At 36.3% G+C, this 19,009-nt stretch overlaps 4 protein-coding genes and 4 non-coding genes across 9 annotated transcripts; 6 read left to right on the forward strand and 2 right to left on the reverse strand.

Annotated features, from left to right (window-relative positions):
* Nucleotides 1-855: 855 nt before the first annotated feature.
* Nucleotides 856-2,918, forward strand: LOC125603926 (UDP-glycosyltransferase 87A1-like). Its single transcript, XM_048774627.1, has 2 exons — nucleotides 856-1,752; nucleotides 1,901-2,918. The coding sequence occupies exons 1-2, from the start codon at nucleotides 1,257-1,259 to the stop codon at nucleotides 2,776-2,778; spliced, it is 1,374 nt and encodes a 457-aa protein (XP_048630584.1). The 5' UTR covers nucleotides 856-1,256; the 3' UTR covers nucleotides 2,779-2,918.
* A 2,218-nt stretch (nucleotides 2,919-5,136) lies between these two features.
* On the forward strand, nucleotides 5,137-6,906 carry LOC106422146 (mitoferrin). The gene is made up of 2 exons (XM_048774622.1): nucleotides 5,137-6,102; nucleotides 6,514-6,906. Exons 1-2 carry the CDS (start codon nucleotides 5,302-5,304, stop codon nucleotides 6,712-6,714), a joined length of 1,002 nt encoding a protein of 333 aa, XP_048630579.1. The 5' UTR covers nucleotides 5,137-5,301; the 3' UTR covers nucleotides 6,715-6,906.
* Nucleotides 6,907-8,827, reverse strand: LOC125603922 (probable protein phosphatase 2C 26). Of its 2 annotated transcripts, XM_048774624.1 has the most exons (11): nucleotides 8,599-8,826; nucleotides 8,455-8,506; nucleotides 8,268-8,347; nucleotides 8,108-8,189; nucleotides 7,964-8,034; nucleotides 7,799-7,878; nucleotides 7,614-7,711; nucleotides 7,410-7,533; nucleotides 7,240-7,322; nucleotides 7,126-7,174; nucleotides 6,907-7,057 (listed from the first exon to the last, which is right to left on the reverse strand). In XM_048774624.1, exons 1-11 carry the CDS (start codon nucleotides 8,730-8,732, stop codon nucleotides 7,005-7,007), a joined length of 906 nt encoding a protein of 301 aa, XP_048630581.1. In that variant the 5' UTR covers nucleotides 8,733-8,826; the 3' UTR covers nucleotides 6,907-7,004. The 2 variants fall into 2 exon arrangements, with proteins under 2 accessions (XP_048630581.1, XP_048630580.1); XM_048774623.1 differs by having other exon boundaries at nucleotides 7,126-7,322; nucleotides 8,599-8,827.
* A 22-nt stretch (nucleotides 8,828-8,849) lies between these two features.
* TRNAG-GCC lies at nucleotides 8,850-8,920 on the forward strand. The gene has a single exon. It is a non-coding gene; the product is annotated as a tRNA-Gly (tRNA).
* A 6-nt stretch (nucleotides 8,921-8,926) lies between these two features.
* On the forward strand, nucleotides 8,927-9,013 carry LOC125603930. Its single transcript, XR_007335828.1, has one exon. It is a non-coding gene; the product is annotated as a small nucleolar RNA snoR114 (small nucleolar RNA).
* Nucleotides 9,014-9,205: 192 nt separating this feature from the next.
* Nucleotides 9,206-9,292, forward strand: LOC125603929. Its single transcript, XR_007335827.1, has one exon. It is a non-coding gene; the product is annotated as a small nucleolar RNA snoR114 (small nucleolar RNA).
* A 911-nt stretch (nucleotides 9,293-10,203) lies between these two features.
* Nucleotides 10,204-18,829, reverse strand: LOC106451437. The gene is made up of 21 exons (XM_048774625.1): nucleotides 16,330-18,829; nucleotides 15,856-16,013; nucleotides 15,695-15,766; nucleotides 15,471-15,605; nucleotides 15,216-15,334; nucleotides 14,835-15,122; nucleotides 14,585-14,672; nucleotides 14,374-14,479; nucleotides 14,184-14,297; nucleotides 13,538-13,701; nucleotides 13,322-13,442; nucleotides 12,720-12,944; nucleotides 12,450-12,637; nucleotides 12,147-12,314; nucleotides 11,958-12,063; nucleotides 11,650-11,787; nucleotides 11,395-11,556; nucleotides 11,111-11,311; nucleotides 10,817-11,011; nucleotides 10,669-10,740; nucleotides 10,204-10,586 (listed from the first exon to the last, which is right to left on the reverse strand). The coding sequence occupies exons 1-21, from the start codon at nucleotides 16,564-16,566 to the stop codon at nucleotides 10,440-10,442; spliced, it is 3,204 nt and encodes a 1,067-aa protein (XP_048630582.1). The 5' UTR covers nucleotides 16,567-18,829; the 3' UTR covers nucleotides 10,204-10,439.
* TRNAG-GCC lies at nucleotides 18,707-18,777 on the forward strand. Its single transcript has one exon. It is a non-coding gene; the product is annotated as a tRNA-Gly (tRNA).
* Nucleotides 18,830-19,009: the final 180 nt, after the last annotated feature.

Here is a 19,009-nt window from a genome sequence, read left to right on the forward strand (position 1 = left end):
ATGAATTAAACTAAAGAAAGAAAAGATGAGTTGTTAAAATTTGTTTAGCAAAAATGTTGGATCTGACTATCTGAGTCTACTACTATATAAAATTTTAAAGTTTGTAAAAGATACGTAAGTTTACTAGATTTTAAATAAGTCATTCCAGAAGATTTTGAAGTCTACCGAATAGAATTTGAAATCTGACAAATAGTATTGGAAATTGGTGTTTTGAAAATCTTGGTATAATATTTCAGTTATTGATATTTTGGATTTATAGCCAATCTCCTCAACTTTTTTTTGTTAATGGTGTTTTGCTTATTTAATTCTTTTTCAGACAATTCAACAACTATTTCAATTGATCAACCTAGAATAAAGAAACTATGTGATCAACCTAGAATCAACGTTAGAAAAATGAAAGGCTGTGTAAAAACTACTATTTGATATAAATCTCTTACATAACAATTCATGAATCCGTCGAATCTACCACAACATGTCAACATTGTTACAAAAAATGCAAACATATATCAAATTATTATCACCGGTGTTCTAAAATACGGTCTAGGCATCCGCCTAGGCGACGTTTAAGCGCTATACGATAACCAACCGTACTGTTTTTATGTTATACAGTGTTTTATGAGGATTTATATAATTCGGGCGAATAATAGCGTTTAGGCAGACATAATGTGGTCTATACAGACGCCAGTCGGATTTTAAGTATTAATATTCAAAAAATAAACTATTAATATTATTATAGTTTATTAATGTTATTATTTATATTACCCTTATATGATTGTAGATAATTAGTATAATTGTTGCAAAAATCATTTTAAATTTATCATCTTCATATATTTAAAATGGCTTTAATTTTTATAATTTAAAAGTATTTATATATGTTAAACTATATACTTATACATAAAAGTGGATTTAAAATATATTTATGTTCAGTTTTTTCAAAAATAATGTATATATGTTAATCTTATACTATATTTCGTGTAAAAGTATATATCCGTATATATCCGGTTAGGCGTCCGTTACGGCTAGGCTAACGCGTAATGCCTACCCCGTTGTAGAACATTGATTATCACAAACACAAGACCGTTAAAATCATATGACAATTATTTATTGATATACTTTGCTGCGTTTTTGTAAACGTTTCTCACACAAATGATTAGCTATACCACTATAGCTACTTACAAGCTCACTAACGTGTTGTCTTCTTGCTCTGTGCCCACCCATTAGTCTCTCAGTAAGCAGAACCACTCACTTCCCGCCCTATGGATCCTATCATACCACAACCGTTCGGAGTCTGCCACGTGGTAGCCATGCCTTGGCCCGGAAGAGGCCACATCAACCCCATGATGAACTTCTGCAAACGCCTCCTCCTCCGAGACCCAACCCTCATCGTCACGTTCGTCGTCACCGAAGAATGGCTCGGCTTCATCGGGTCCGACCCGAAGCCCTACCGTATCCACTTCGCCACTCTCCCAAACCTCATCCCCTCCGAGCTAGTCCGTGCCAACAACTTCACCGGCTTCATCGACGCCATCTACACCAACTTGGAGGAACCCTTCGAGCACTTACTCGACAGCCTCAGCTCCCCGCCTCCCACCGTAATCATCTCCGACACTTTCGTCCTCTGGGCAGTGAGTGTCGGCACACGGAGGAATATTCCGGTAGCTTCTTTCTGGACCGAGTCAGCCGCGATCCTCTCCCTCTTCGTCCACTCCGATCTTCTCGCAGCTCACGGCCATTTTCCGACCGAACCATCAGGTAAAGTTTCAAACACTTTTTTTAAAAATTATATATTTTTAAACTTTATTACTGTTTGAAAAATATATAAAGTTTCAAACTTTATTACTGTTTTATCGATGATTCTTGATTCTTGATTCTTGATCTTGAATATGGATTTTGTTTCTAGAGACGAAAGAAGACGAAGTTGTTGATTACATTCCCGGTTTATCTCCGACGCGACTCCGTGACTTGCCGGAGATCTACCACGGCTTCAGCCACCAAGTGTTCAACAAGTTTAAGCCTTGTTTCGACGAGCTCTCCAAAGCTAAGTATCTTCTCTTCCCTTCTCCTTACGAGCTGGAACCAAAAGCTGTAGACTTTTTCACTTCCAAGTTTGATTTCCCGGTTTACACCACCGGTCCGTTGATACCATTCGAAGAACTCTCTGCTGGAAATGACGTCATCAAACCTGAGTACATTCAATGGCTTGACGGGCAACCAGAAAGCTCTGTGCTTTACATATCTCAGGGGAGTTTTCTTTCGGTTTCGGAAGCTGAGATGGAGGAGACAGTGGGAGGAGTGAGAGAGAGTGGAATCTCTTTCCTTTGGGTGGCACGTGGGGGCGAGTCCAAGCTTAAGGAGGCTCTTGAAGGTAGCCCGGGTGTTGTGGTAAGCTGGTGCGATCAGCTGCGAGTGCTGTCCCACAAAGCTGTAGGCGGGTTTTGGACGCATTGCGGGTTTAACTCGACGTTGGAAGGGATATATTCTGGAGTACCGATGCTGACGTTTCCGTTGTTTTGGGATCAGTTTTTGAATGCTAAGATGATTGTTGAGGATTGGAGGGTGGGGATGGGGATCAAGAGCGATAAGAAGACGGAGTTGGTAAGGAGAGACGACATAAAGGAGTTGGTGAAGAGGTTTATGGATGGAGAGAGTGAAGAAGTGAGAGAGATGAGAAGAAGGGCTTGTGATCTTAGTGAGATATGTAGAGGAGCTGTTGCGGAAAGAGGTTCTTCTGATGTTAATATTGACGCTTTCTTGAAAGATATTACCAAGATCGTGTGAGCTTTATGTTGCATGTTTCCATTGGTGTTTTAAAATTGTGATCTATGAGTGTGTATGAGTTCGTAACGACTCGAACTTTGTCGAGATAAATTTGTATGTATCATTTTTTTGGGAAAGACGGTACAGATGACTCTAAAATTTATATCAGTGCCAAGGACTAATTACAGAAACTCTTAAGCTAATCTCAGACCAAACTGAAAACACAACATAGCATATAGCTGACTAGTTGATCTGAATGCTTAGTGGTGATGGGGTTTGAAAGTGTGCAACCAGGGGTGAACATAAAACAAATCCAAAATCGAACCAAGCCTGACCCAAAAGATCCCCCCATCTTGATCGGATTTGGTTCTAGAAATATACTCGAATGGGGTTACAGAAGTAGGTATTTCAGGTATCAGATAATATCTGATTTTAACTGAAATATGAATTAGACCAAAGATTTCAAAGTAAACTAAACTCTTCTTTTTTGTTTTCTGAAACTAGACTCATTAACCATTTTTATGTAACTTTGGTGTTGGATATTTTTGAGTATTTTGGAAAAATTTAAGTAATTTATTACTACATATTTTTGGTTAGTTCGGATATTTTTGGATACTCGTTCTATTTTTTTGGATTACTTTGGATATTAGGTAAACCATTATCTAAGCTGAATCCATAAAAAAAACATAATTGAATTTGATCCAAAAGTTAAAACACACATTAATAGAGCTTACGAGCTTATTACTACCAAAAATTCGGAAACCTCAATCCGGATTTAAATGGTCACCATAGTATTCTTCTGGGAAACTCATCAAGAATAATCAAGCTGAATATAGAGTAAATTAGTCATAACCAAACTCGATCCTATTCAGCTTTTTTTTCTGGTTCGTTCTAGTTTGTGTTTTCAGGTTTGGATAAAATCCCTAACGTACATAACCGACAGAACATGTGCATATCCTTAAAAACACATATAAAAGTGACAAATACAATGTCATAAACTTATAATAAATAATTACAAGAAACCCAAAAAATCTAAAAAGCATGAAGAATTGGATAGCTCTATTAACACCAGACTGAATTTTAGGCCGGATACACCCAGTTTATATTAAAAACACATATAAAAGTGACAAATACAATGTCATAAACTTATAATAAATAATTACAAGAAACCCAAAAAATCTAAAAAGCATGAAGAATTGTATAGCTCTATTAACACCAGACTGAATTTTAGGCCGGATACACCCAGTTTATATCCCTAAAAAATAATATAATAAACTTCTCAAATAAAAGACAAAATTAATAACCATGTCATTATTTGGTATATTTAGAAAAATCGAAATGATAAAAAATTTAAGAATAAAATAAAAATTCTTCCAGAAATTCTTCAAATGGCAGATATTGAAGGGATTTTATAGTCGGAAGCGCAAATAAATGTCTCCACAACAGTGAAAAAATTACCATATATCAAAAGATAATTTAGATTAATGACATGACGTAATGCTTTATCGACGGATCCTAGAAAGAAGAGTCGAACTATACAAAACAAGGATGTGCAGAAAAGAAGAAGCAACTGAATCTACGATGAGAACCATGGATATCCATAAAAGTCTATCACATTTACATGCAGAATGTGACATGTTGATTTGGACAATGGAATGCATGAAGATTCTACTACATATTTCAGAAGTGGTGTTTGCAATAGACTGATCTCAATTGATAAAGATGGTGTCTAGAATGACCGGTTTTCACAACGTATATGGAAGAATTCCTATGATGTAAGCGTTTCTTCCTCACCTTTGCAATCCGACATGTTCTAATAGCAAAGAAAACAATAGCTGACAAATTAGCAGGCAGTATTAGAAGTCTGTCATCAGCTATGGTTTATGTCGATTCAATTTCACCGTTTTGGCTATCGAGTTTAAGTTCTTCTTAATTTAGAATAGCTTCTTGTTAAAAAAAATCATATTCTTCAATAAAAATTTATGCTCCAAATGAAACTTAACATACAATAATATCAATATAATATCTCCTATGTTTTCTAAGTACTTTTACTAGTTAATAATAATAAATTACAAAATTTAAAAATTAATTGTATTTATTAGAGTATTATAGATATAAAATTATTGAAAATTGGCAAATATAGAAAATAATACATTAATTATCAAAATTAATGTTTTTTTAATATATAAAAAATATAAAAATATATCTTTTAGGAAGTTTTTTCTAACCAACTTTTTTTTAATGGTTGTACAATGTAATAATCTATATATAATAGCAAACTGAATTTTAGGATCTGCTCACATCATCATTTTTTATAAAAAAAAAAAAAAGAAGATTTTCTAATAAAACAAATAAAACAAATAAAGACAATAATAATATATACACTCTAGGGGAAAAGATGTAAAGCCCAAGTAGAGTTTAACCGCCGCTCTCTTGTCGGAGATTCCAGAGTGAATTGGGAATAATAGCTCTCTCCAACTATCTTGGAACCCTAATTTAACAACCTCTCCCTCCCAAAGAAACATTTCTCTCGCTTCCCACACAATGGCGACAGAAGCCGCCGCCACAACCGCATCTAAATTCCCTAAACCCGACCTCCTTCCCATCCCACAACCACCCGACTTTCATCCAACCGTTCTCATCCCATCTCAAAACGACAAGCTCCGGTTCTGGCACCTCATGGTCGCCGGTTCGATAGCCGGCTCCGTCGAACACATGGCCATGTTCCCAGTCGACACCATCAAGACCCACATGCAAACCATCCGCTCCTGCCCCATCAAACCCGTCGGCATCACCCAAGCTTTCCGTTCGATCATCAAAACAGAGGGCCCGTCTGCTCTCTACCGAGGCATATGGGCCATGGGGCTCGGCGCGGGCCCGGCCCACGCCGTCTACTTCTCATTCTACGAAGTCTCCAAGAAGTATCTATCCGGCGGGAACCCTAACAACTCTTTAGCTCACGCGGTTTCCGGCGTGTTCGCCACCGTGGCGAGCGACGCCGTGTTTACTCCGATGGATATGGTTAAGCAGAGGCTGCAGATAGGGAAGGGGATGTATGGAGGGGTTTGGGATTGTGTGAAGAGGGTGATGAGGGAGGAAGGGTTTGGTGCTTTTTATGCTTCTTATAGGACGACTGTGCTTATGAATGCTCCGTTTACTGCTGTTCATTTCGCCACGTATGAGGCGGTTAAGAGGGGTTTGAGGGAGATTTCGCCCGAGTTTGTTGGTGGCGGAGAGGAGGAGGAAGGTTTGTTGGTTTATGCTACTGCTGGAGCTGCAGGTGGTGGCTTGGCTGCTGTTTTGACGACGCCGCTTGATGTTGTCAAGACGCAGTTGCAATGTCAGGTAAGATTTGGAATCTAAACAACTGTAACTCTGAGTGTAAAAATCGGTCTAGGTGCACGCCTAGTCCGCAAATCGGATATGAACGAAACAAACGGGTGTTTCAAAAGTCAGCCTAGACGTCCGCCTAAACAATAATCTTATATAAGACAACTAACCACCGCCTAACAGTTTTTAGAACATTGCCAAGAAACCAATGTGATTGTAGATACTTTAAATTAAACATAGTTATAGTTATGCTAGATGATGTGTGCAGTTATGTAGAGAATGTAGCAAGCTTTGTGATTATGAAACTTAATTACTGAGGTAGAAGAAAGATGAAACTATCGGTGACTATAGGATTAAAGAGTATTAGGCTTTGATCATTTGTGGAATAGAAAAGTTCAATAAGCGATGTCTATGGTGATGTTTCAGGGGGTGTGCGGTTGTGACCGTTTCAAGAGCAGTTCTATAGGCGAAGTGTTTCGCACGATAATAAAGAAAGACGGGTATAGAGGACTTGCTAGAGGATGGCTACCAAGAATGCTCTTCCATGCTCCAGCTGCTGCCATCTGCTGGTCCACTTATGAAACTGTCAAATCATTCTTTCATGATGTCAATGGCGCTGCAGCTTGAAGACCATACACAAACATGCATCTGGCTTGTATCTGCTTTGCATCAATGGCGCATTAGCTCGTTAGAGAGATCTCTGTCTGTATACTTATTTGTTTTCATGCAATAATGTTGTCTGATTTGCTTTGTCATTAGAAAATTTTGTATTTTTTTATGAGATGTACTAAAAGGAATAGATGAGCTTTAAAGAGTCCATTCACAAGGATAAAGATTCCAATTTCTTTGATAAGATCCTCCAATACAATGACAAGTTTCTTTGTACAAGAGAATAATGAGAAAAGATCACATAAAACTCAAGAGTCCACCACTTGGGCAACGATTACAGTCACATCATCAAGCTTCCCTCCTGCAGAACCAAACATCAAACTCAGAAACTGCTCTTTCTGTAATAATGGAACTGTTAAATTTTTATACCTGTAAGCTTCATTCCCAATGCCTTCTTCCAGAGAGGAACATCAAACCCCTGTGTGCATGGGAGTCAGAAGGCAAACCGGAGAATCCATTATTGGGTTTGATTAAAAAACCTACCTTGGCTCTTGCTTCCAATGCATATGGAGACTCAAACCCTGGATCTCTTGAATGGCTACTCGCCACTTCAGCTAGCAATCTCGCTGTAACAGTTGTACCAAAAACAAATGTCACTTCTAAACTATAGACTATACACCAAGGCAGATAGTTAATTTATATAGAGTGCGTACATGATTCTGCCACATCTGTATGTTTGGTCACTATATTAACAATCTCATGATCAAACACATTATCAAAAAGCCCGTCTGAACCCATCACAATCACGTCTCCTTTCTTTACTTCCATTATGTTAAACTGCTTCAAGTAAGCAGAAGACTGTTACAGAGGCATAATACTAGACCAATACATGTACAGTGGTACAGATAAAAGTTTACCGATGCATCCATATAGGTTTGAGCAGAGCCTTCAGAGCTTAGTTGGAAGGGACAGTCAAAATAATGCTCTTGTGGAGTAGTCGAAAATATGATCTGACCTGCAGAATGAATGAGAATGAAATCAAAGTCTCTTACTCAAAGGATGACCACTGAAACAATCTAGTATCTCAGGTTAGCAAAAAGACCTTGTCGAATAAGCTTAAGTCCACAGTCTCCAACATTGCCTATTTTCAGAACACCAACTTCCTCAAGCATTGCTACAATACTGCTTCACCAATAACCCACACATCAAGCTATCAAAACATGGCTAAACAACCTTTGAAGAGAATAGCTTATAATTCAAATCTCACATTGTAGCAGAACCTCTGGAAGTAGTTGCGGTGTGAGCTTTCTCAATAAGGAAACCAGGATCATATCTCACCTGTGTCCAAAACGTAATCAGAAAACCACGACAACACTCAAAAGATAGATTTAAGACTTTAAAAAAAACTAACCTCTTCGTCATCAACTAGACGAGAAGCATTAGCCATGAGCTCTTTGGAGAACAAGGACGGATCAACATCTTGTTCAGCCCAGCTGAGAATTAAAAGATAACACACTTTATCCAAAATCAAGATAAAACCCATAAGAACTAAAATCAAGCAAAGAAGTTACCTGGAAACACCATCAGCAACAGCTATGACACCACCTCTGTAGCTACTTACAAAGAGAGCATCTTCCCCACCTTTCTCTATCTATAAAAGGTCGACCACTAAAAGGTCTATTTTCAATCTCTCATAACTCCCTACTAAACACCCAATCTCTTTTCTTTATTACACAACCAAAGAAGAAACACAAGTACCTTATCTGGATGCGGGATGGCGTGAGCTCCTGCCGACAGAGAGAGTCCAGACCTAAAGGAAATTTTCAACATATTGACAAATGGGTTCTCAGTGTTCAGACAAAGTAAGTTCACCTTAACAAGGTTGAGGGAAAGAGAGCAGACCGAAGTGGTTGGAGTTGTGATGGAGCACAGCGACAGAGCAAAGGAACGCGAGTGGAGTTGGATAGATTCGGATGCGAGAGACGAAGCGAAGAGCTTACCTGAGGAACCATCATTCTTGTCATCGGAATCGCCATTTCCTGCAACAAACGTCTTCTTCTTCTCTCTACTCTGTTTCCATCATGTGGCTGTTACTTTGTTAGTTTTGTATAGATTAATGAACAAATAAAGGATTGTTTTAGAGAAGACAACAAGCATCAGTGGTCTAGTGGTTGAATAGTACCCTGCCACGGTACAGACCCGGGTTCGATTCCCGGCTGGTGCATTAAAAGAGCTGTGATTATATTAGGCTTTAGCGATGGTTGGGTCCATCGCATTCCTCTGATTATTCCAGATGTAATGCCATTTGACTGAGCTCTTGATTTTTTTTTTTTAACCTTTTTTGTGATTATATAAAATCAGACTTATTCTCCATGAATTTAGACAATTTTGGTAAAAGAGAGTTTTTGTATTTCACTTTTCCGTGTTGTCAGCTCTCATCACAACTCGGATAGAATAGTACCCTGCCACGGTACAGACCCGGGTTCGATTCCCGGCTGGTGCATTAAAAGAGCTGTGATGATATTAGGCTTTAGCGATGGTTGGGTCCATCGCATTCCTCTGATTATTCCAGATGTAATGCCATTTGACTGAGCTCTTGATTTTTTTTTTTAACCTTTTTTGTGATTATATAAAATCAGACTTATTCTCCATGAATTTAGACAATTTTGGTAAAAGAGAGTTTTTGTATTTCACTTTTCCGTGTTGTCAGCTCTCATCACAACTCGGATAGGACATAAAACCCAGTCAGTGTTGTAATATATTGACATTTAAGTGCTAAAGTAAACTGTGACATGAGCAAATGAGATCTGATCCTTAAAAGCTAAGAATCAATCTTGAAGATTCATTTAGGGGGGTTATTGGAACATGAATTTCTGTAGAATTTGATGATTTTAATAGTTGAGAGGATTTTACAAGTTAACTAGATTTAACAAATTTTATCAAATACTTTTATATAGATTTTCATTACTTGTGTATAGAATTCTATTGATTATTATTAACTTTTAAAGTAAGAAATTAATGGTGATAGAAAAAAAAAAGAAAGAAAATGATTTCAATTAAGGCAATTCTTAAACAACTTTTAGAAAAGTTTTTGTCACAAAAAAGTTCTCAAGAAATAAAATGACCAAAAATTTTAATTTCTACTTCTTACATTATAGATATATAAATAATAAAAAATAAAAAAATATTTTTTTATATAATTTCGAAATATATGTTTTAAATTTGAATTTTGTAAAAACAATTTGAATTATAATTTTTGAAATGTTTTTTTTTAATTCGAAAGTGCTTTTTAAAACAATTTTTACAATTTTTATTTTAAGTTTTTAATATTTGTTTTCTATTTTTTAAGTTATGAATTGTATTATGTTAAAGTTGTGATTTGTATATTATTTCATTCTTCAATTTGAGTTTTTGTATGTGAATGTATTTTATTACATTGATTACAAAAATCTTATGGGTATAGATGATATTCTCAAAATTGAGTACTATGAGTAAAAACAAAGAAAATTTACATCCCAATAACAATAGATTTTAATATAATCTTAAAATCAATGAAAACTAAACTTTTCCAATAACAAAGGATTTTGAGTGAAATTTAAAAATCATCACCCCAATAACAATGGATTCTATTTAGATTTTAACAATTCACAAACCAATAACAATAAACCAATAACAATAAGAATCTCAAAATTTAATGATTCCTCTAGAATTTTTTGCCCAATAACAAGTGTCCTTGATCGTCTTTAGAAAGACTTGCCTTCATTAACTGTAGTGTCCTTGCAAAGAATCGAGCGAACCTCCACAATCGATCTCGGAGGCTTCAAGTCTTGCTCTCTCAACGAATCTCCTAGTAGCTTTTGCATCTCTGCTGCAAATGTATCGTCTAGTATCTGCATGTATGCACCATTTATATAGTACAAAAAAAAAGGTAAAGTCTTAAAGTCATGCAATCAAAAGTAGAGGGGGCCTTACAGAGACAGCAACTCTAGAACCCTTGTACCAAGCTCTCTTCTCTTTTTTGTTCTCCAAAAAGCTTAGAACAATCTGTCATGGGCAAGAGAAGAAGAGTCAGCTCTCCCCCAGACAAACAAAACTAAGGAGACACTATTGAAATAGTTACCCATCCCATATGATCCCAGTATCCTCGGGACAATGCGATGAACACATCCGTTGAACAAACGAAATGTAGATGATTCACTGTGTTGGTGAGCTGCTCCTTCAGCTTTTGCATTTTTCTTCTCATGTCCGATTCTCCAACACTTTCTTTAGAGTACTGAAGAATCTTCTTCAACATTGTCTCCTTTTTTAGTTTGCTCTAAAAAAAAAACAATAGCCAATTACAACATAGACAATTTAATTATGGGACTAGGATCTCAAAATGTTCAACAAAATTACACAAAAACATGGAACTCACATTTTCTACGAGTTTTACAACTATAGCTTGAAGGTAACTTCGAAACTTGGCTCTGAGCATCACTGTCACCTCAGAAAGACGATCCCCATGAGCTGCGTTCCTACCATCAGGAACGCATGAAGACCATTCTTGAAATTGAGCCTCTATATCAGGCCCTAGAACATCAAGCATTCTCTTCACAGAGTTTAGTAGAATGCCCAGCTGCACCACCAGATAAAGAAACTTTTCAGCAAAACAAACAAATCTTTCTTAATTTAAGGAAAAAAAATGTTGGAAACTCTCACCTCATCCGGAACTACATATGAAACCGCAGATCTTTTGGTTAGGTATTTGACATACTTGAAGCTTAGCTTTTTTCGAGCTGAGTTTTCTTTTAGAGGTGATAAGACATCTGCATACCGCTTCTCCAGAGCTTCCACAATTGCTATTTCAACATCAGCTATGGCCTATAAAAAACACAATTTATGTTGTAGCTTATAAACATGCAATGGAAAATCTTTTCACAGTTGCCAAAGGCATCATGGAACCGCTAAACTTACACTCTCCAGAGCGTAGATATATTCCGGCCATCTAGAAATGATAGCTTGATAGTCTTGAATGGTTTCGTTCAGCCTGGTGTACATTTCATCAACAAATGGGGTTGCTGAATGTTGTGTCCCCACTCCGCACCATTTTACCTGATTGAATTGACAAGTTTTGTTAATGGACACAAAGGAGTGAGTCAGTTTCTCAATGATGTGCCATAAGCTGATAACACCAAGAGTATGGAGCAAAAATATATATTTTTTACTTCTCCACAGTTTGGTTTAGAATTGAAGAAAGCCACACAGAGAAGCCATATGTATACCTTATCAAGTTTGCATGATTCAAGTAAGTAAAGGCGTCTATTTTGAATCCAAGTCATAATATATAGGTGGAACAATTCTTTTGCATCAACACCAGCTTGGATAGGACTGTAAAATAAAAACATCATACCAGTCAAAAACTATGACAACAATTTAAAAAAAAAAAAAATCAAATACTCTATATGACTTACCGGATGTTCCAGCTGGAAAGGTCACGTTGAAAGTCTTCAGTTGCAATCACAAGCTGTTGAACTGCTGGTGAAGGACCAGACGGTGGACAAGCAACAAGGAAGGTTCGAAGTCTGTTGCAGAGATCAGTGCTATATATGGATGCTGACAGGTTTGAAAGGTCAATAAAGCTGCATAAAACAATATAACAAGCATTGGGCAATCAACACCTGCAGGAAGATGCTACAAAACCCTTTCATATCAATTATTTGGAAATAGTTGAACAGAAGACTAGCTGAACATAACTTTTTCACTTGCATACTAACCTGGGAAGTATATTTTGATTGTGGATCTCAATATCAGTATAAATCTCATTCTTTACATTCTTGCAGACCATAATCATTTTATGGTAAGCAGCCCTTGAAGAAGGATCCCAAAAATTGGGATCATTGTTTTTTCTAACAAATTCATCTATCTCACCGATGTGCATTCTAGATCTCTTCTTTGCTGCTACCTATAAAAAGCATTGATGCAAAACAGATGAAGAAAATTTAACCAAGAGTAAAGTAAGGCAATAGAGAGGGTGTACGCTTTACTTGGAAGTAATGACAAAGATTAGTCTTATCCTCTGGAGACAAGACATCATGCAGAAGCATGTACAATTTAACAGCGGGAGCGAGTGCTGGCGCTGGAACTCCTGTTGCAGAACTGACTACATCTTTTATTCCAGAGAAAGAAGACTCATCAAGAGATTTGTAGTTCTCGAAGACCAGCTTCAGGATCTGCTCGGTTTGGTCCTTGATTCCATTTAGGATCCGATTCTGTTGAAAAAAAAAACGGAGATTGATAAGCGGTTGAGAAGAAGAAAAAGCATTTGTATGACGAGACTACTATGCTTCCACACACAAAAAAATCAAGAAAAAATATATCAACAGCAAACAGAAATAACTTGATATTTGATGTTTAAATTTTCAATGTGAACTACAAGAAGTCCACCTCTGTCATTCATCATTGCATGCACAACTATGAATACAATGGTGAATAACATAGAATTATTGCTACTGTGATGCTCAGACTCAGGTATTTATGATCAAAGTATATAAGCTAACTTTGGAGTTAAATCTTATTCTTGGCTTAACTTGAGACAAGATTCACACAAAACCAGAAAAGGGCAAAGAGAAAATAATATATATGATACCTCTTGATGACTCAAGGTGGCCTTGTCATTTCCTTTCATGATGACAGGTGTTAGCAAGTCATGCACCAAATGGAGACAGTCTGAGGTCGGTGTAGCTACATCCATCACATAGGTCAAGTATCTTAAAACAACAAAACAAGATAGAGAAAACGGAGTTATAGTATATCTCTCAAATGATTAAAAAAAAAGAATAATAGAAAGTGAATACGTGTATACCTGAGCTTGGTGTAGACATCTGAAATCCCATAGTAGGAGGAAAATTCTTCCAAAAGCCATTTCCATGAACCATATAACAACAAGTTTCTTTGCTGGAACCACTGCATTTTCAAGGCCACTTCCAAGACTAGGTCATATGCGTCTGTTTCCGCAACAGAACCACCCTACAGGAAGGTGAGACAAGAAAATCAATTCACCGAAATCTTCTGAGCACTATACAATGAGTTTTATATATATATATATATATATATGTGTGTTCAGACACATAATCTGAAGAGGATACGCATACTTCAAACAGAGGATATATTTTCAATGAATTTGAGGAACGTTTCATTTAATGAACTTAGAGAGATGCTGAATGTACGTGTGCATAAGCTCTTACACAACCATAAGCTCCCATCTTGTAATAAAATTAATAACCATTATAAAAAAAAAATTTCTGATTAAAGTTATATTGTTACTATCAACAAGAGAAGAGGTAGTTGTTGTTACTATCAACAAGCTAAAAGTTGCTTAAAGAAATGGACTGCTGGAGTGTCTCTCAGTCTACTACAGAGAGATGCCAATTCACTTAGAGGAAGCAAAGAAAAAGAGAGATCATCACAGATACCAAATATAATTAGAGAGAGAGAGGTAGCTAACACACCTTCAAATGGCAATTATCATCAGAATTTGCTGAATAGTCAATATAGAGCTGGAGTTTTCCCACAAGTTGATGTCCTGGCTCACGAAATACAGACCACCAGAGAAGTTTCTCATCCTGTATGCATTCTTCATTTAGAAGCATTAATTTGATAGGTACTAACAAATGAAAAAGGCAAGGAAAAATGACTCACGGAATCTTCAGAAAAATTGGCTAGCTGGACAAGCGCACGCCCAAATTCCTTCCCGTTTGATTCAAGTATTTCAACAATCAGATCATCTCCATGACTATCAGGAAAGCTGTTGAAATTACATGTACTTTGTCAGACACAACATATATGGCAAGTTACCCGGAGTGGATTTGGGAGAGGGGAAAGAAAGTCAGATATATATATAAGTACTTACAAGACATGCCCTTCATCGGATCCAGGTTGCATGATAATGGGGTCATCTTCAGTTAAGCTTTTCAATCTTAACCTACACGTGTATGTCTCTGAATGAAAGAATTAAATGGATTAACCAATATTTATAAAAATTATCACATAAAAAAAACATAAAGCAGTGAAATGGCGAAACATGGAACTAATATCTTCCTCACCTCGGCCGCACATACTAATATATATAAATATATGACATATGCTAAGTAAAGTCATACCTTGAGCATCATCATAAGACGTTGAACTATTACATGGACTTGTGACACCAACTTTCAGGGGACAAGAAACTTGCTTTAAGCACTCTGGTCTGGCATGTACATGTCCCGGGCTTTGACGTGAAAGAGAAGAACCATTTGCAGGTACACGAAGATAGTTCTTCCTTAGAGCCCGCCATCCAGAAGATATACGTGTTGAGATATTGGAAAAGTAGCCCCGGGATTTCTCAAACTTTTTCACCGATGGCTTTAAGCCCGTTGGAGCATCCAAAACTGTTTTAACACGTCGTACTGCAGAAGTAGATAAAGTTTATTTATGCCTATTGGTTATAGGAGGGCAGCCAAATAAGAGCAGCAGATGGAACGTGGAATAAAAAAATTTACCTTGAACCATCATTTTGCCAGTGTTTTTGTTGGGTTTTGGTGCAACTCCATCGTGGGGAGCTTGTGAAGATTGATTCACCCGCATTTCCTCCTCCGATCGCAAAAGGAGTTGCGTCACCCTGTATTCAGTTTCAACCCCAAAAAAAAAATCTGTTACTCAATAATTACTTTTGAGGCATGTGGATGAAAACATATCATTCTACTTCAGGTTGTATAAAGAAATATAAAATATCTACACGTCAATAATAAACTCACCCGAATGCTTCTCGTAGAAGAGCACATTCGTTTTCCAGAAACATGGGAGCCTCCATGCAACCCTTTGCCCACGCATGAAGGCAAAGTCGCACACATGCATCATAGGAAACCACTGCAAGCCATGTGCCACGAGCACTGTATCAAGGTACATAAAAAAATAGGCGGCTCAATCCAACTTTGTTTACAAAACTGATTGAAGGTAACAGTGGGGTTTTCTATGTTACCTTGCATGAAAAGTTGGCATCCGAACGAGATCTTGATCAGATGGCCCAAATGACTCAGAAACAGCACTAAGTCTACAGGAATACAAACAAAAACGTTAAAAAATGGTTTAGTAGAATCAGAACTCATTTCACATGAAGAGCTAAAGTAAAAAAGAGAATACCTAGTAGAATGTCCAGTCTTTTTACTTTCTACACAATCGTCTGTCTTGCCTTGTGAAACTTGAACACCTGACCTTGCTGGTTTAATTTCTCCAGATTCCTCTGCTGCCCCGGAAAATGGAGGGATAACTCTTGTGTAAAATTTGTCAGCATCAAACTCCTGCAATATCAACTAGATCATATGATAAGATCAATAAAGAAAACAAAATCACATCATTGTTGTTCCACCATTATACAAGTTAAACATAACCAACACATGCAATTCTTCTCTGATGTGACAGAAAAGCTCTAAAATATCATATCCACCACCCTGTCCACCACTATATTTTCTTCTAAAATTAAAGGAAGCCTCTACAATAGAAAAATGCCTCAGAATCTCTTTTTTTTTGAGGAGTCATTTTTATTATTACTGCGGAAAAAAATCATCAAATCGTACGAAACCATAGTGGATCCAGAGTCTCCCTAGAGGACCTCACCTCGGAGCAGGTACAATAAGACAAGTTTCTTCCGTGCCTACGACCGACGTTAGTAGACACTCTACTGTTCGCAAGAGAGAAGTCGTCGGAATTTGTATACATGTCATCTTCGGAAGCAGAACCAGTGGCGTCAGCATTGGTCACTATGGCTCTGGTGACCGGTACAGGAGCTGAGGATGGTCCGTTGCCGCCACGGACCTTGGGAGCAGGCGAATTTAATACTCTGCTGGAGATCATGGTGTGAGCTTTGCTCTAAATTGAACAAACGAAGTCTTGCTCTAGAGGAGATCTCTCAGGGAGTCACAGTTCGCGCAGTGGAGGAGACGAAGGTAGCTTTCATGGAGGAGCGAGGGAGAGAAACGATTGAAATCTGTGCAGTTCAAATTAAACTTTTGTTTGCTTTTTAGTCAAGTCTAACAGCTTCTTTTTGAGTTTTATTCTCTAAATATAGAAGTCAAAGTAACCATATTTGATTTCATAAAAATGGAAACTAATAGTTTTATTCTCATTATAATTTTAATTTATTTATTTATTTATATATACTAATATTAAAATTCGAAAATAAAGAATCGAAGGATTGTTTTGCAAAAAAATTCAATTTCTTGTTAAAATCGTTAAAAAAAAATTTGAACATGTATTATATCTTCTTGAATTTATAATTTTTCCTAAATTAATGATTGTCTTCATAAACGTTAACTAGATTTATTAAATATGACTTGTATGTATATTTTAAAATTATTCTTAAATATGTCTGATATCTTGTTAAATTTAATTTACATGCATATCTTTATAAATATTTTTTAATATATACATCTTTCAAAAATTTACGAAGATATTTTAAATATGCAGAGTGCTTTTATTAAATGAAGGTATCAAATTTAAGAATGTCTTTCGAAATTTTTAGAAAGATGTTATATATTTCTTGAAATATCTTTGTTAATATATGTAATTCTAATTTAGTAAGATATTCGTAAATCTACATTCAAGAATGTCCTCGTAGATACATATTTATGAACAATTTCCCAAATTTTACGAAGATACGATATATATATATATACACATGTATCAAATGTCTTCCTTTTTCGAATTACTTTTTTCAATTTTTGTTTTCCAAAACGAATTTTCTTTTAAAAGAGTTTAAGAATATATTCTTGGATATATATGATATCTTTCTTAATTAAGTTTAGGAAGATTTTTCTAAATATAATATACTTCTAAATTATAAGAAGATATTATACTTATTTATGAAGGTATTTCTAAATCTAAATTAAAAAGATATTATATACATATTCAAAAATATATTCATAAACTCTTTTAAAAGAAAATTCGTTTTCATAAACAGAAACTCAAAGTAATTCAAATTAAAAAAAAAGTTTTCAAAAAAACATTTCCCAATCTTTAAAAAAATGTTTAATTATTTTTAAATATCTGTAGAAAAGGTCTAATTGTTATTTAGTGAGAATTAATTTGGTCACTTTGATTAGTTTGGGAACAATGGTTATCTGAAGCCACTTCTCTTCTCTACTTTTTAGTTCTTTAATTTACAAAAGTTAGAGAATTCGAATATGGGAAAGGGGTAGAGAAGAAAGGGAATCCAGTTGGTAAGACAACTGAACCGGTGTCGTTTGTGTGCACAAGAAGCTTGGTGGGAGCATAACGGGTAGTGGTGACGTAGGTGGAGAAGCCCTTTTTTTTTTAATTGGCAGTGGAAGTTACAAAAAAATCAACTCTCTTTCACTACCATTAAGAGTTTAAGACTACCAAAACTTTGGTGAAAGCCAATATTTTAAAACGAAAAATGATTGCTCAGCAGTATCTTTATACAAAAAGTGGTTTTCAAAAATGGGAAAAGGAAAAGTAACGTTATATTTTGATGTATGTTGTTATGTTGGCTGCAATCTAGATGGTGGTGGGGACAAATCGACTTGTGTCTTGTTTTTCTACGGAAGATGCTACAAACATGTAAAGTTTCCATATATCACAACTCGAAATGTTACGCTTTTGTTTAGTTTGTTTATGGAGAGAAGCAACGGAAGAACATCTAGAAACGTGTTGAGATCTAAACAAGTGCAGTTCATTTGTTGCCTGATTGATTGATGAACACTCCAATGGTTTCAGTACACATGTGTTTCCTGCTCTTATTGCAATCTTTTTTCTTACACATGTGCTTCCTGCTCTTATGGCAATCTTTTTAAGCTCTGTCTTGTGGCTGTTGACTGATATCACAACTTCGCTCCCCCGAATTTTATCCTCTGTGTTTTTGTACTAGCCGGTGGTGGACCCGGTGGTTCAGCTTAATAGTATTTCAATCGTTGCTGTTACATAGACTAATTTAACAGGCGTGAAATACAACACATTTACTCGTTTAGTCATCCAAGCACCAGTGGTCTAGTGGTAGAATAGTACCCTGCCACGGTACAGACCCGGGTTCGATACCCGGCTGGTGCATTTATAGGATGAGCGATGATGAAAATATCTTGAGCTGTGGTGATGAATCTTCGGATGTGATATAAACCTCGCTTTAACCTGAGCTCATCCTTTCCAGTTATTTTTTTTCAATAATTTTTATATGTTGAAAATACACAATACATTTTTATTTAGTAAAAAAAAAACAAATAAAAAGTTTACTAATCTCCATCCGAGTTAATGTGAAGCCAACCCAAAACCCACTGGATACACA

The sequence above is a fragment of the Brassica napus genome, unplaced genomic scaffold, assembly GCF_020379485.1.
Source record: "Brassica napus cultivar Da-Ae unplaced genomic scaffold, Da-Ae ScsIHWf_423;HRSCAF=653, whole genome shotgun sequence".
Taxonomy (NCBI): Eukaryota; Viridiplantae; Streptophyta; class Magnoliopsida; order Brassicales; family Brassicaceae; genus Brassica; species Brassica napus.